Source organism: Labeo rohita, chromosome 7 (genome assembly GCF_022985175.1).
Source record: "Labeo rohita strain BAU-BD-2019 chromosome 7, IGBB_LRoh.1.0, whole genome shotgun sequence".
NCBI classification, from domain to species: Eukaryota; Metazoa; Chordata; class Actinopteri; order Cypriniformes; family Cyprinidae; genus Labeo; species Labeo rohita.
This window is the reverse complement of record NC_066875.1, coordinates 23,460,072-23,473,705: the sequence shown is the minus strand read 5'-3', so window position 1 is coordinate 23,473,705 and position 13,634 is coordinate 23,460,072. Positions and strand designations below refer to the sequence as shown.

The following is a 13,634-nucleotide window of genomic DNA, read 5'->3' as shown; positions in this document are numbered from 1 at the left end:
CTTCTTTAAATTTATCACATAAATTGGTCAAATTAGTTTTCAAATTATTAATTGTATTACTTAATTAAAATATCTTATGGTTATAAGAATTATGCATTGAAAAAAAATTTCATGAATACAATTTCACAAGGCAAAAAAACCTTAATGGTCAAATTTTATTGGTTAGAAAAAAAACAAGTATTTTCCATATGCAAATTTTCTTTTGATTTTGGGATGAAGTGTGGGATGAAATTTCTGTGAGATTAACCCATACTGTATACAGGAACTAGGCTAGGGGTTGGCAACATTTTAGCCATTTTTCTGGTTAACTACTGTGCCAATAAGCTGCCCAGAAATGTGTTGTCAACGCAGAAACTTGCTGTCAATGCTGCCCTTCAAATTTTATTAATAAAATAGCTTTGACACTGAATCACTACAGTATATTTCTAACTGATGGGGTAAAATCACTGTTTTTTAAGTAACTAAACTCAGCTTCATTTGATTTGATTGGCCACTTCAATTATTTTGACACTGACATAAATATAATCGCTTGAATATTTTGCACATCTGTAGGCTAACACAGGTTAATTTTCACATTTTAAAGTAGTCATGGACTGCCTTTGTTTTTTTGCGTTGTACTGTTCTCTGAGGTCCACTTTTGTTATCAAGATTTTTAAATAATAAAAAAAAATTTTTTGAAGTAATAGGCTATTTTTTAACCCCCCCTCTGCAGAATGCTCTGTTTGAAGGCGTGGCAGATTGCAGACTCAAAAGTAAACACCCACTGCTATGATTGGCTAACAGCGTAAATTCATTCCTCATACACTGTAAAAAATAAACACAATTTGTTGAGTCAGCTTAAAATAATTTGTTACCCTGCTGCCTTAAAATTTTAAGTTCAGTCAACTAAAATAAGTTTAGTCAACTTGAAATGTTAAGTTGTACTAAGTAACAACTTAGATATTTGTGTTTGCTAAACTTAACAGATGAGTAAGTAACCCAGCTGCCTTAAAATTTTAAGTTGATTCGAATCAAATATCTAAGTTGTCACTTAGTATAATTTAACATTTTAAGTTGAATAAACTTTTTGAGTTGACTGAACTTAAAATTTTAAGGCAGCCAGGTTACAAATTATTTTAAGTTGACTCAACAAATTGTTTTTTACAGTGAAGATGGACGTCGCTGTGATTTAGGTTTAAACGCATAAATACTCAGTACATATGAAACGATCTGTTTAACAGACAAAACAATAATGATCATTGTGCGACATTACTGTCGGATTCAATATAGTCGGCACAGTATCATCTTCTAGTTTCAATTCCCGTATTAATTGTGCCTTGCTTGTAAATGAATCCGCCGTAAAATGAAATGAACTAAGGACAGAGTTCTTACTGACGCGGTCTGGATCTTCATTAAAAAGTTGATCCACTCTTTCCTAACGTTGGGATCAGAAAAAAGGCAATGCAAAGACCATCTTTATCATTTGGTTTCTACACAGACCTGCACATTCGCCTCTCTGGTCAACACTATGGGTGAAATGGTGGGCGGGGCTAAATAGGCAGTGATGTTGATCTATGCAGAGGCTGCGCTTTTCTACCTATTACATCATAGAGTAGAACATTCCAAAAGCTGTTGTTTTGACAGAAAGCCTTTAATATAAGCTGTTTTTAGACTAACAACAAAGTTTTGAGTTCTGAAACTTACAGGATATTTTTATAGTACAATGACCTCTTATATGTCAAAAGATCAAGTCAATTTTGGTTTCTCAGTTTATGACCACTTTAATAGTATTTATAGCTCCTAACAGGCTGTGTGACTATGAGGAATGATTACGTCAAAATGTACATTGGTATGCAGTTTTCCCTACTGCTTGCATTCTAGTTTAGGTTGCCAAGCCCTGTACTAGGCATTAGAAAAGAGCCAGACACATTCATTTGTGTGCTTTGTGTAGAATGAACAGTCCAGATCAATGCGTCTGATTAAAGGACACTTAGAAATCAATAATCTATAACAAACCTTGAGCACCAGGGAGATACACACAGCTCAAAGGAGAAGAGATAGAGCTGCCCTCAGGGAAGCTCCACTTAAAATGCTAAAAGCAGAAAATGCCTCAAACCATAGGCACACCCTTAATACAGATCAACAGAAACAGTGCAGTGAATTACTCAGTGCCAAAAGACAAACGGAACGGAAAGTAAAAGAGGAGGAAAGCCTTGGTAACCAAAACTAAATCCTTAAAGCCTATTTACATATAGCCATTCTGAAATTTGTAGGAAAAAGTTTTTTTGTTTTTTTTTTAGATTTGAATAAATAACCTTTCCATTGATGTATGGTTTGTTAGAGTAGGACAATATTTGGCTGAAATACAACTATTTGAAAATCGGGAATCTGAGGGTGCAAAAAAATCTAAATATTGAGAGAATCACCTTTAAAGTTGTCCAAATGAAGTTCTTAGCAATGCATATTACTAATCAAAAAATACGTTTTGATATATTTACAGTAGGAAATTTACATGATCTTTTCTTAATATCCTAATGACTTTTGACATAAAAAAAACATAATTTTGACCCATACAATGTATTTTTGGCTATTGCTACAAATATACCCGTGCTACTTACGACTGGTTTTGTGGCCCAGGATCACATATAGCAGTTAGTCATATTTTGAATTAACTTTATTTTTACATTTTCAGATTTTGATCTTAAATTTAGGCCATGTCCACGCTAATACGTTCTCGTTTGAAAACACATCTTTTTCTCTCCGTTTTTGGCCTTCCGTCCACACTCAGACAGCGTTTTTGGTCAAGGAAAACGGAGCTTTTTGAAAACAAAGTGGGTAAATTTGAAAGAATTGCGTGAAAACGTATTATGTCTCTTCCGTCTGTATCATCTCACTTTTTACGCATGCGTAGTATGGCGAATTTAATGTTTTCCTACGTTTCAGTGTGTGGATGCGAAAACATTTGGAAAACGCTTAAAAAACTCTAGTGTGGATGGAGAGCATTTTAAAATGAAAACTCCATTTTCAAATGTATCTGGATTAATGTAGACGTAGCTTTAGTTTAAATTTAAGTCATTTTGTTATGTTTATGTACGTTTATGTTATGTAACAATTCTACTTAGCCTAAATTTATTTTTATTTCAGTTTTAGTTTTAGTAAGTTTAGTACTTTAACATTTTTTTATTAGTTAGTTGCCAAGTCTGCTTTTCTAATTTTCTAGTTTACATTTTTCATGTAATATTTGAATTTTATTTTATTTTGGCTCTTATCAATTAATGAAACAATTCGTATTAGTTTTAGTTTTGGTTAACAATAACACTAACACTTAATCACATCAGACTTGGTTCAAACAGGTCTTAAGACTACAGAAACTGCTATATTATTGGATGGCAGGGTGTTAAGCATCAGAGACTGGGGTTTGTGGGAAATGCAGATCGCCTAATTCTCTACTCTCAATGTCAAAAGAAGAGCGTGGCGGTGTCACACCGCTGGGACAACATTACAGTCAAAGTAAATCAGATAATGACTAAAGCTCGGTATAATGCGGGTCACAGAGACATCGACAAGATGAAGAAAGAGTGATCGGGGACAGAAAAAGGGAGGGAGATTGAAGCAGCGCCGACGCTTTAATTAAAGCGCCAAAAGCAAGGGGAAAAGGCCAACACTTACGTCCTCATAAATGTCAAAAAAAGTGGCCACAACAGCCATGGGGATGGCGCTGAGGTCTGACTGCTCCCAGTGCACACGGAACATGCGGCCCACTTCCCGACAGCTCGCGTTATTACACGGCACATTCTCCAACAGGAACGCCTGCTGCTGTGTGTTGCTGAGACAGAAAGAAAGAGAAAAACAACTGTTAATCTGAGCAGAGCCAAGAAACACAATGCTGGAAAATGGTGCAAAGGCACAGTGTCATGTTGAATTTAACCCTTGCTATTTAAGTTTGCAGGCATATAGCAAACCACTATAGAAGTCAACCTTTGAAGTGGATCAAAAAAGTTCAAAGTTGTCCTGTAAGACAAGAATGGATACTATTTTGGTTTTAGGACAACTTTGATGAAAGGATTTGATCCACTTCAAATGTTGACTACTGTATACCAATATACCACTATACCAATTAAAGAGCATGTCTGAGCCTGAACACTTCTTCAGTGACAATATTACACGCATACATTCACACCGCAGAATACAGTAGAGGAGCACAGGGCTTGATGAATCAGTGAGATTGGAAAAAAGGTCGAAACTTGTGCACTGAACTTCTTGATCCCTAAATAAAAAAGGCAATTAAGCAGAACCTATTCCTCCCCATAATTCAGTGCTGAGAGTGGGGGAGGAGGATCTGGGAGACAGCAGTGAATTATGAAATGAGATGCTTTTCTGCATTGCTCAACAACCCATCTGCCAGCCCTCTGCTTTATTCAGGACCCTTGTTTTCATACCTTTATTTCACTTTCTCCTTCTAGTCCAATATTTACCATGTGACACTTCTCAGAACTACACCAATTTTTCCCAACAACCTGGGTGTGTGTGTGTGTGTGTGTGTGGCTAAAAATAGAAACGGCATGAAGGTTTTTCTTCTCTGTCTTCCTTCTGTTGTTTCTCCTTGGTTTCAGAAAAAGAATTTCAGAGGACATGCAGATGGGGCGTGCACAAAACATACATTTGAAGCTGGTTAACTGCTGCCAACTTACTACAAAACACATACCCAGTTCAGTTGAGCTACAAAATCAATGTTTAAGCTTCAAAACAAGTTGAGCTCTACTGACTGCAGCATATTGCTAATTACCACAGACAATTATTGACTTGTTTCTCAGTCCATAAAAACAAAAACTGTTTTTTACATTAAAGTCTATATAGATACACTACCATTCAAAAGTTTGGGGGTGGTAAGATTTTTCAAAAAAGTATCTTGTGCTCACCAAGGCTGCATTTAATTGATTATTAGAATTTTTTTTTTTAATTGATATTTTAAAAATATATTTATGTGACGCAAAACTTAATTTAAAGCCATTATTCTAGTCTTGAGCAGTCACGTGAAATCATTCTAATATGCTGATTTGGTGCTCAGGAAACATTTCTTATTATCAGTGCTGACAATGGTTGTGCTCCTTAATATTTTTGGAAATCGTAAATCATTTTTTTTTAAAGGTTCTTTGATAAAACAGGAATCTTTTATAACATTATGAATGTCTTTAGTGTCACTTTAGATAAATGCACTGTCACTGCAGAACAAACAAATGTATTGCTTTAATGAAAAGAAAAAGACAAAAATCAGGTTTCTATGGCAAATTACCTGTATTTGCATTAAATAATAGATTTAGGTGGTAACAGGTTTGCTAAATAATGTGTCATGTCTTTTTTATGTGTGTTTAAATGACTTGAAGCACCTTGAGCCCTGGTAATCGCTGCTTGCAGCTATATTTTTAGTATTATTTTTATGCTAATATAGTATTTAGTCATTTTTTGAATTTTTACATTTTCAGTTGTTTACATTTAAATAATTTTTCTTTTTCCTAGTATAAATTAATTTTAATTTCAGTTTCAGCACAGTTGAGGTCAAAAGTTAACATACCCCTTTTAGAATCTGTGAAATGTGAATAATAATAAATGTAATAAGAGGGATCATCCAAAATGCATGTCATTGTTTATTTAGTGCTGACCTGAATAAGATATTTCACATAAAAGATGTTTACATATAGTCCACAAAAGAAAATAATAGCCGAATTTATAAAAATGACCCGGTTCAAAAGTTTACATCCCCTTGATTCCTAATACAGTATTGTTACCTGAATGATCCACAGCTGTGTTTTTTGTTTAGTGATAGTTGTTCATGAGTCCCTTGTTTGTTCTATACAAACTGTTCTTCAGAAAAATCTGAAAATCAGGTCCCACAAATTCTTTGGTTTACCAGTATTTTTGTGTATTTGAACCCTTTCCAACATTGACTGTATGATTTTGAGATCCATCTTTACACACTGAGGACAACTGAGAGACTCATAAGCAAATATTACAGAAGGTTCAAATACTCACTGAAAAACATGCATTAAGAGGTGGGGGATGAAAACTTTTGAGCAGATTGGAGAGGTGTACATTTCTCTTATTTTGCCTAAATGTTATCGTTTTTTTCCATGTAGTACTGCCCTTCAGAGGCTACAGAACATAATTACCAGAAGACAAAATAAATTACATTTACCCTGATCTTCAAATTCAAAAAGTTTTCACCCCCGGCTCTAAATGCGTGTTTTTTCCTTCTGGAGCATCAGTGAACATTTGAACCTTCTGTAATAGCTGTATATGAGTCCCTTAGTTGTCCTTGATGTGAAAAGATGGATCTCAAAATCATACAGCCATAGTTGGAAAGGGTTGAAATACACAAAAATGCTGGAAAACCAAAGAATTTGTGTGAGCTGAAGAATTTTTCTGAAGAACAGCAGGGAGTTTATCTGTTCAGGACAAACAAGGGACTCATGAACAACTATCACTAAACAAACAAACAAACAAAAAACTGGTGTGGATCATTCAGGTAACAACACGCTATTAAGAATCAAGTGTATGTAAACTTTTGAACTTGTAGACTATGTAAACATCTTTAATGTGAAATACTTTATTCAGGTCAGTGCTAAATAAACAGTAACATGCATTTTGCATGATCCTTCTTATTTTGGTAAAATAATTAACATTTTGTAGATTCTGAAAAGGGAATGTGAACTTTTGACCTCAATTGTAATTTTAGTACTTAAACTTCTATTTTTTTTTTTTTTTTAGTTAGCTGCCAAGACAACATTTCTAATTTTCTGGTTTACATTTTTCATGTAATATATTTATATTTTATTTTAGCTCGATCAATTAATTATTAGTTAGAGTTTTGGTTAACAATACTAATGCTTATTTACCATCAGACTTGTTCCAAACAGGTCTTAAGACTACAGAGACTGCTATATTATTGGATGACAGGGTGTTAAGCATCAGAGACTGGGGTTTGTGGGGAAAAAGACAACAGTAGTGACCCCAAGCTTTTGGAATGGTAGTGTATCTCTTTCTCACTCTCTATATTGTATATACTGTAAGTGCACAGTGTATATGTGTATACTTGCAGTACAAGAAATGAGGCCACACAGTCAAAAATGCCACACTTGTGGAAGCAAACTAGCCATTTTCATGTGTTCTATGGAGTTTTTGTTTACTGAAAGTCTTTTCAGAAAGACGTTTAGTCAGCTGAATAATCGGTATGTTGTTAAATAACAGCACAATACATTGAATGCACTGTACTTCTATCCCTCACAGCCTCGTATTCATCCCCTTAAAAAAATTCAATATAGCCCTACCCTGACTAAGGTCTATACAGTGATTTTATCCATCTTAACCCAAATGACTGACAGGTCAGACTCAGCTGATCTAACAGACCCCACCTACAACCACTACTCCGCTCAATACACACACATACATACATACATTTTCTACAACTGCAAATAATGCTTTCAAATTCAACTTGGACCACGAAAATGAATTTCCCAGTTTAGTTGTCTGGGATGGTCTGGCAGGCGATGAGACTTCCTGTGCGGATTGTGTTGGTCAGTCTGGAGCTTGGTCCACTAATCTGTGCAATTCACAGCCAAAGCCTCTGTGCACCTTTGCTGGCCATCCGTCAGCACAGGCCGATTTGGGGGGCTTTGCCAAAGTCATCCAGCCAAGCAAGCAGACTTTGTCCCCTCACAGGATTAACTGACACCACACTTACTGCAGCGCTGAGAACAGCTGCTTTACCGGAGCCTTCGCAGGTTTAACCGACTGCCGCACACAGAAGGAAAGTTTTTGTCCTTGTATTTGGCTGTAAAACTGTCATGACTGCCAATTTAAAGACGAGTAGCTGAAACACACCAGTGCATTTGGAAAGCAACTGTACTCGAAGCACACAGACAGCTGTGCTTGTGTGAGTACATACAGTATTTGTCATTACGAATGTGCGTCTGGTTACTGGGCACGCATGCCCCACTTCCTGTCCTCTCGCTCTCTCACTGGAGCAAAGTCATGACCAGTGGCTCGCTGTGCCAACTGCACACCCATGAGCGCACACACGGTCCTTGCTTAATTGGGAGCTTTGGACCCAACACCATGGCAAACCCAGCAGGGAAGAGCAGGCCAGAGGCAAGCCCACAGGCTGACCTCTCCCTCCAACTCTGTCAACCTCCCTCTGTTTTTCTCTCTTTCTACAGCAAAAGAGGGATTTGACTGTGCCGTTTCCTGACCGCTGTGCAGGATCAGCATCAAAACGTGAATTTTTGAGGACATCAGTTATCCAGAGCACAAACAGGGCAGGAGAAAGTGAAAGACAGGCGTGTTGAGAGGGACGGCAGGCGGCAGGCGGCAGGTCTGGAGATTCTCTGAGGGGTAAGATGACAGAAGCAGAGAGATCTCGTCCCCCCAGGCATCTCTTCAATACCGGTCCACCCACTCTTCCTGAGGCTTCTTTCTCTCTCTCTCGGTTGCCGTATGTGTTGGTCTACTTCTTTTTCAATTTGCTCTCAAGGGCAAAAACAAAGCAGTCTGAAGGGTGGATGGCGTTTCAATCATTCGCTACCTCTGCTCTCTCACTGGAAATAGTATGCTTCTGAATAAGGTAGAAAAAGGAGGAAAGAAGTGATAGACATGCAGACAATACTGTACATAGGAGGAGGCTAAAAAATCATCTTTATCCAGGGCTGTGTGTCATACAGACTTTAATGCATACTGAAGTACCAAACAGGATGAAGAATTACAATTATAATTACAATGTGAGGGAAAACATTTAAAATTAATTAGCATTAACTAGAAAGTTAAAAGTAACTAGCAAAGTAAAGCAAAGTTTGTCAAGAAATGCCTCGAAAGAGCAAAGAATGATAGAATGATAGACAAAACAATAGACAGACAGACAGACAGAAAGACAAACAGACAGATAGATAGACAGACAGACAGTAGATAGAATGACAATAATAAACAAGCAAAGGCAAAGCAATAAACAGAACGATAGATGGAATACACAGAACAACAGAATGATAGACATAGAATGATAGAACGATAGATAGAACAATAGATAGAATGAACGATAGAAAGAACGATAGAACAATAGACAGACAGACAGATAGATAGACAGATAGAACGACAGTGTGGTAGAACAATCGACAGAGTGATAGATAGAATGATAGATAGATGACAGAACAACACGTAGAATAGAACGATAGAATGATAGAATAACAGATAGATAGACGATAGACAGACAAAACAATACAAAGAATGATACATAGACAGATAGATAGATAGATAGATAGATAGAGAGATAGACAGATAGTTAGATAGAACAATACATAGGACAACAGAACGGTAGAATGATAGATAGATGATAGATAGACAGATAGATAGATAGATAGATAGATAGATAGACAGATAGAACAATACATAGGACGGTAGAACGGTAGAACGATAGAACGGTAGAACGGTAGAACGATAGAACGATAGAACGATAGATAGATAGATAGATAGATAGATAGATAGATAGATAGATAGATAGACAGACAGACAGACAGACAGACAGACAGACAGACAGAACAATACATAGAACAACAAAATGGTAGAACAATAGACAGTGATAAATAGAACGACAGATAGAATGACAGATAGATAGATAGACAGACAGACAGACAGGTAGAGCAATACATAGAACAACAGAATGGTAGAACAATAGACAGTGATAAACAGAACGATAGACAGAACGATAGATAGAACGATAGACAGATAGATAGAACGATATAGATAGATAGATGATAGAACAATACATAGAATAGAACAACAGAATGATAGAAAAATAGATAGATAGATAATAGACAGACAAAACAATACAAAGAATGACAGAATGACTGATAGATAGATAGATAGATAGATAGATAGATAGATATATGACAGAATGGTGGAATGATAGACAGAATAATAGACAGAATGATAGATAGATGATAGAATGATATATGAGAGAACAATACATAGAATAGAATGACAGAATGATAGAATAACAGATAGATAAATAAAAGACAGGCTAAACAATACAAATAACTATAAAACGATAAAACGATAGAATGATAGAACGATAGATAGAGAGAACAATACAACATTACACAGAACAATACATAGGATGACAGAACGGTAGAACGATAGAACAATAGATAGACAGATAGATAGACAGATAGATGATAGATAGATAGATAGACAGAATAGAATAGAATGGAATGATAGACAGAACAATAGAATGATACATATAGATTGATAGAACAATAGACAGACTGAACGATAGAACAATACAGAATGATAGAACAATAGATAGAATGATAGATAGAATGATAGATAGAACAATAGATAGATAGATACAGTAGATTTTTATAAACACTTCCCCCAATAAGTTACCTATCTTTAATTTCTGTAAATTACAATTCAGTGAAATCCTCCTGCTATCATTTCAAATGTAGGCGGTTCCAATTCAACTTAAATTCACACTCATGAACTGAAAGGGAACCAGTTCTTACATTCTGCACGTTCTTACATTGTGCACAAACCCGCAGTTTTCATTAAAACAAAAAGAGCTAGATTGTAAGGAAAGAAGGCTTAATAGTACTCCAAATTTCGGTTTAGAGATGAAAAAAGCCAACTGAACAACTGCAGAACTGACATGCTAATGCTTCAGCACATTGCTGGGCTAATTAGCTCTGACAACAGCCATGCTTACTACATGCTCTCCATGGACTTCATGTAGATCAGTTTAGATAAGAGTGTTGTTTAATGCAGAAAGCTACATAACCTTAAGACTTTTATTAAGCACGTCTTTCCCAATCGGCTGATGTAGATTTTTAGAGACCTTTCAAACGAATCCCTCCTATCGGAAGTAAAGGAAATAAATCTTTGCTTAAACGTTTGACAGGCCTTTAAAATTTAATCGCTCGCTGCATTTTCAGATGCCATTTCATCTTGAAAGTAAATGGGAATACAGTCCACGATGGATCTGATGCTCTGTCAGGAGTGTGAAATATTGACACGTATTGACATTTATCTTCCATCTTCACAAAATGAAGACGTCTTTCTACTCTTGGTGGAACTGCAGCTAATCCTGACTGACAACGAGACAAGTATTTCAAAAAACATGCTCATGAGATGGACGGCCATTGCCTAGCAACAGAGCCCCGTGCAGCTGCAGCAGCTATAGATTTGAGCTTGAGCCCTAGCTCAGCCAGGCCAAATAATTCAATGTACGAATAATTCAACATTGAGATATACGGTAAATAATGAGACCGCTGCCGACGTGAGAGAAAAATATTCACATCTCTAGCACTGCAGGTGTGAGATGCGCTCGGTATAAACAATGAGCCATCTTTCCGCAGTAAAAACACACACCCATTTACCTCAAACTGCGAAGCATAATAGCAAATGCAATCACGTCCCAATGTGTGTGTGTGTCCAGGTCTTCCCCCGCGCTCCTCATGGGAGTCTTCTGTCTCGTTCCTCATAAAACTCAAGCACTTCTATTAAGAGGTAATCGTGACATCATAAAGAAGTGTGCAATTGATGGCATTCAATTATACATGCATTAGCTCAGCTTAATGGATCTCTCTGATTTCACTCCTCTCGTCTCACTCGAGCTTTCAACGCTCCCAGAGACCCATGGTTGATCACTCCATCTTTTTCTCCTTCTCTGGCCTCCTCTAAGCATTATAGAGGTATACTTTATCTCAGCAGGTGGTTTTAAAAAGTAATGCTGCTTGTTGAGCTGTGCTGGTGCTTCCTGTGGCTAAAGACATGTGTTTTTCAGGGAATAATGGCATGTGGCTGGGACAGTTCTTCTGTTCATTTCTTACCTTACACTGGTGGATTGCACTGAGGTGGCCAGTTCATATAGTAAGCCTTCCTTACCTGCTGTTAACAAGACGCTAAATCTAATCACCTATCTGAACGATCAGGCTTGTGCTGCTTCCTCAAGAAAATGTATCATTCTCACATGTTTTAAGTTTTGCCAGTTTAAACATTCAAGTGTTTTAAGCCATTCAAACGCTAGACAGCGCAAAGGAAATTTCAATGCCGTACTTGCGCACTGTAATCGATCGTGATAGATCAAATTGAAGTGTCTTTTGCGTCTGCGTCTTCAGCAAATGCGCACAATGTTACACCAGAATAACTGTTTTGATGAGTATCCATGTAAAAGCGTATTGTTTCCATCCCGCTCTTCACCCTAAACCAGCAGGTTCACGACTTTTTCCACCTGTAATGGTAGTATTGCTCGGTCCCCTTGCTGTATTGGCTCAAGTGCATAAGCAATTGGACTTGTTACGGGCTTAACAGTTCTTTCAAAGTCATCTTCCTCCATTTTGAAAAGAAAAGAATATTACTTCACAGACCAACCAAGCAAACCCAAACCGGCATGACGTCACATTCTGTTGTATTGCAAGATAACAGCGCCCTTGCTCTAAAAACTAAAAAAAAAAACATCCTTTTTTTCTTTAAAATGGTTACATTAATTGTGTTTGTTATATACTTTTATTACTAAATAACAAACTTGACTGATGGTTTCACTTCCATTCTACAAAAAAACACTGATTTTTCAAAATGTCTTCTTTGTGTTGCACAGAAGAATGAAAGTTATACAGGACTGGAATGACATGAGAACGAATACATTATCACAATTTTTTACTTTTGGGTGAACTATCCCTTCAAAAATGAATTAAGCAACCTTGTGGTTTCTATGCCGGACAGAGCTCCAAATGTCAGGAAATTACTGTGGTGAAGCAACTGGAGTAGAGATTCAAAGCCCCATTACAGGAGAGACAGTATTAGGAGGAAAAGATGGACCACTTATACAACAATGAATGGAAGAAATCACAATACGGTGGATGTAGGAACTCCAGCTATTTCGATAAAAGATGCAATTGCCCTTAAGATAAAATCATTACCTATTTTTCCCTTTAAAACACACGTTCATTAGCTGCACCAACACTCAAAAATAAGGATTCTTCGTATTCTTTGATGGTTCCACAGAGAACTTTTAATATCATTGGAAATTTTTCAATGCACCAAAGGTTTTATGTAGTAGAAAAATTTTAGAAATATTTTAGATTACTAAAATATTCATCACATCAAGGAAAAATGGTTCTTTAAATACAGTTTAAGTCAAAAGTTTACATACACCTTACAGAATCTGCAAAAAATTGTAATTATTGTACCAAAATAAGAGGGATCATATAAAATGCATGTAATTTTTTATTTATTACTGACCTGAATAAGATACATTTTTTCTTTAGCTGAATTTATAAAAATGACCCTGTTAAAAAGTTTACATACACTTGATTCTTAATACTGTGTTGTTACCTGAATAATCCACAGCTTTTTTTTTTTTTTTTTATTGATAGTTGTTTTTGAGTCCTTTCTTTGTCCTGAACAGTTAAACTGCACGCTGTTCTTCAGAAAAATTCTTCAGGTCCCACAAATTCTTTGGTTTTTCAGCATTTTTGTGTATTTGAACCCTTTCCACCAATGGAGATCCATCTTTTCAGACTGAGGACAACTGAGGGACAACAGAAAGTTCAAATGCTCACTGATGCTTCAGAAGGAAAAACGATGCATTACTTTTATAAATTCAACTATTATTT

General features: G+C 36.4%; 1 protein-coding gene across 1 annotated transcript in view; it reads right to left on the bottom strand.

Moving 5' to 3' along the window:
- itfg1 (integrin alpha FG-GAP repeat containing 1) overlaps positions 1 to 13,634 on the bottom strand; it is a 167,234-nt gene that overhangs the window by 55,552 nt on the left and 98,048 nt on the right. Inside the window, exon 11 of the mRNA XM_051114140.1 lies at positions 3,649 to 3,805. Within this exon, the coding sequence (XP_050970097.1) occupies positions 3,649 to 3,805 (157 nt within the window). The remainder of the gene's footprint in view (positions 1 to 3,648; positions 3,806 to 13,634) is intronic.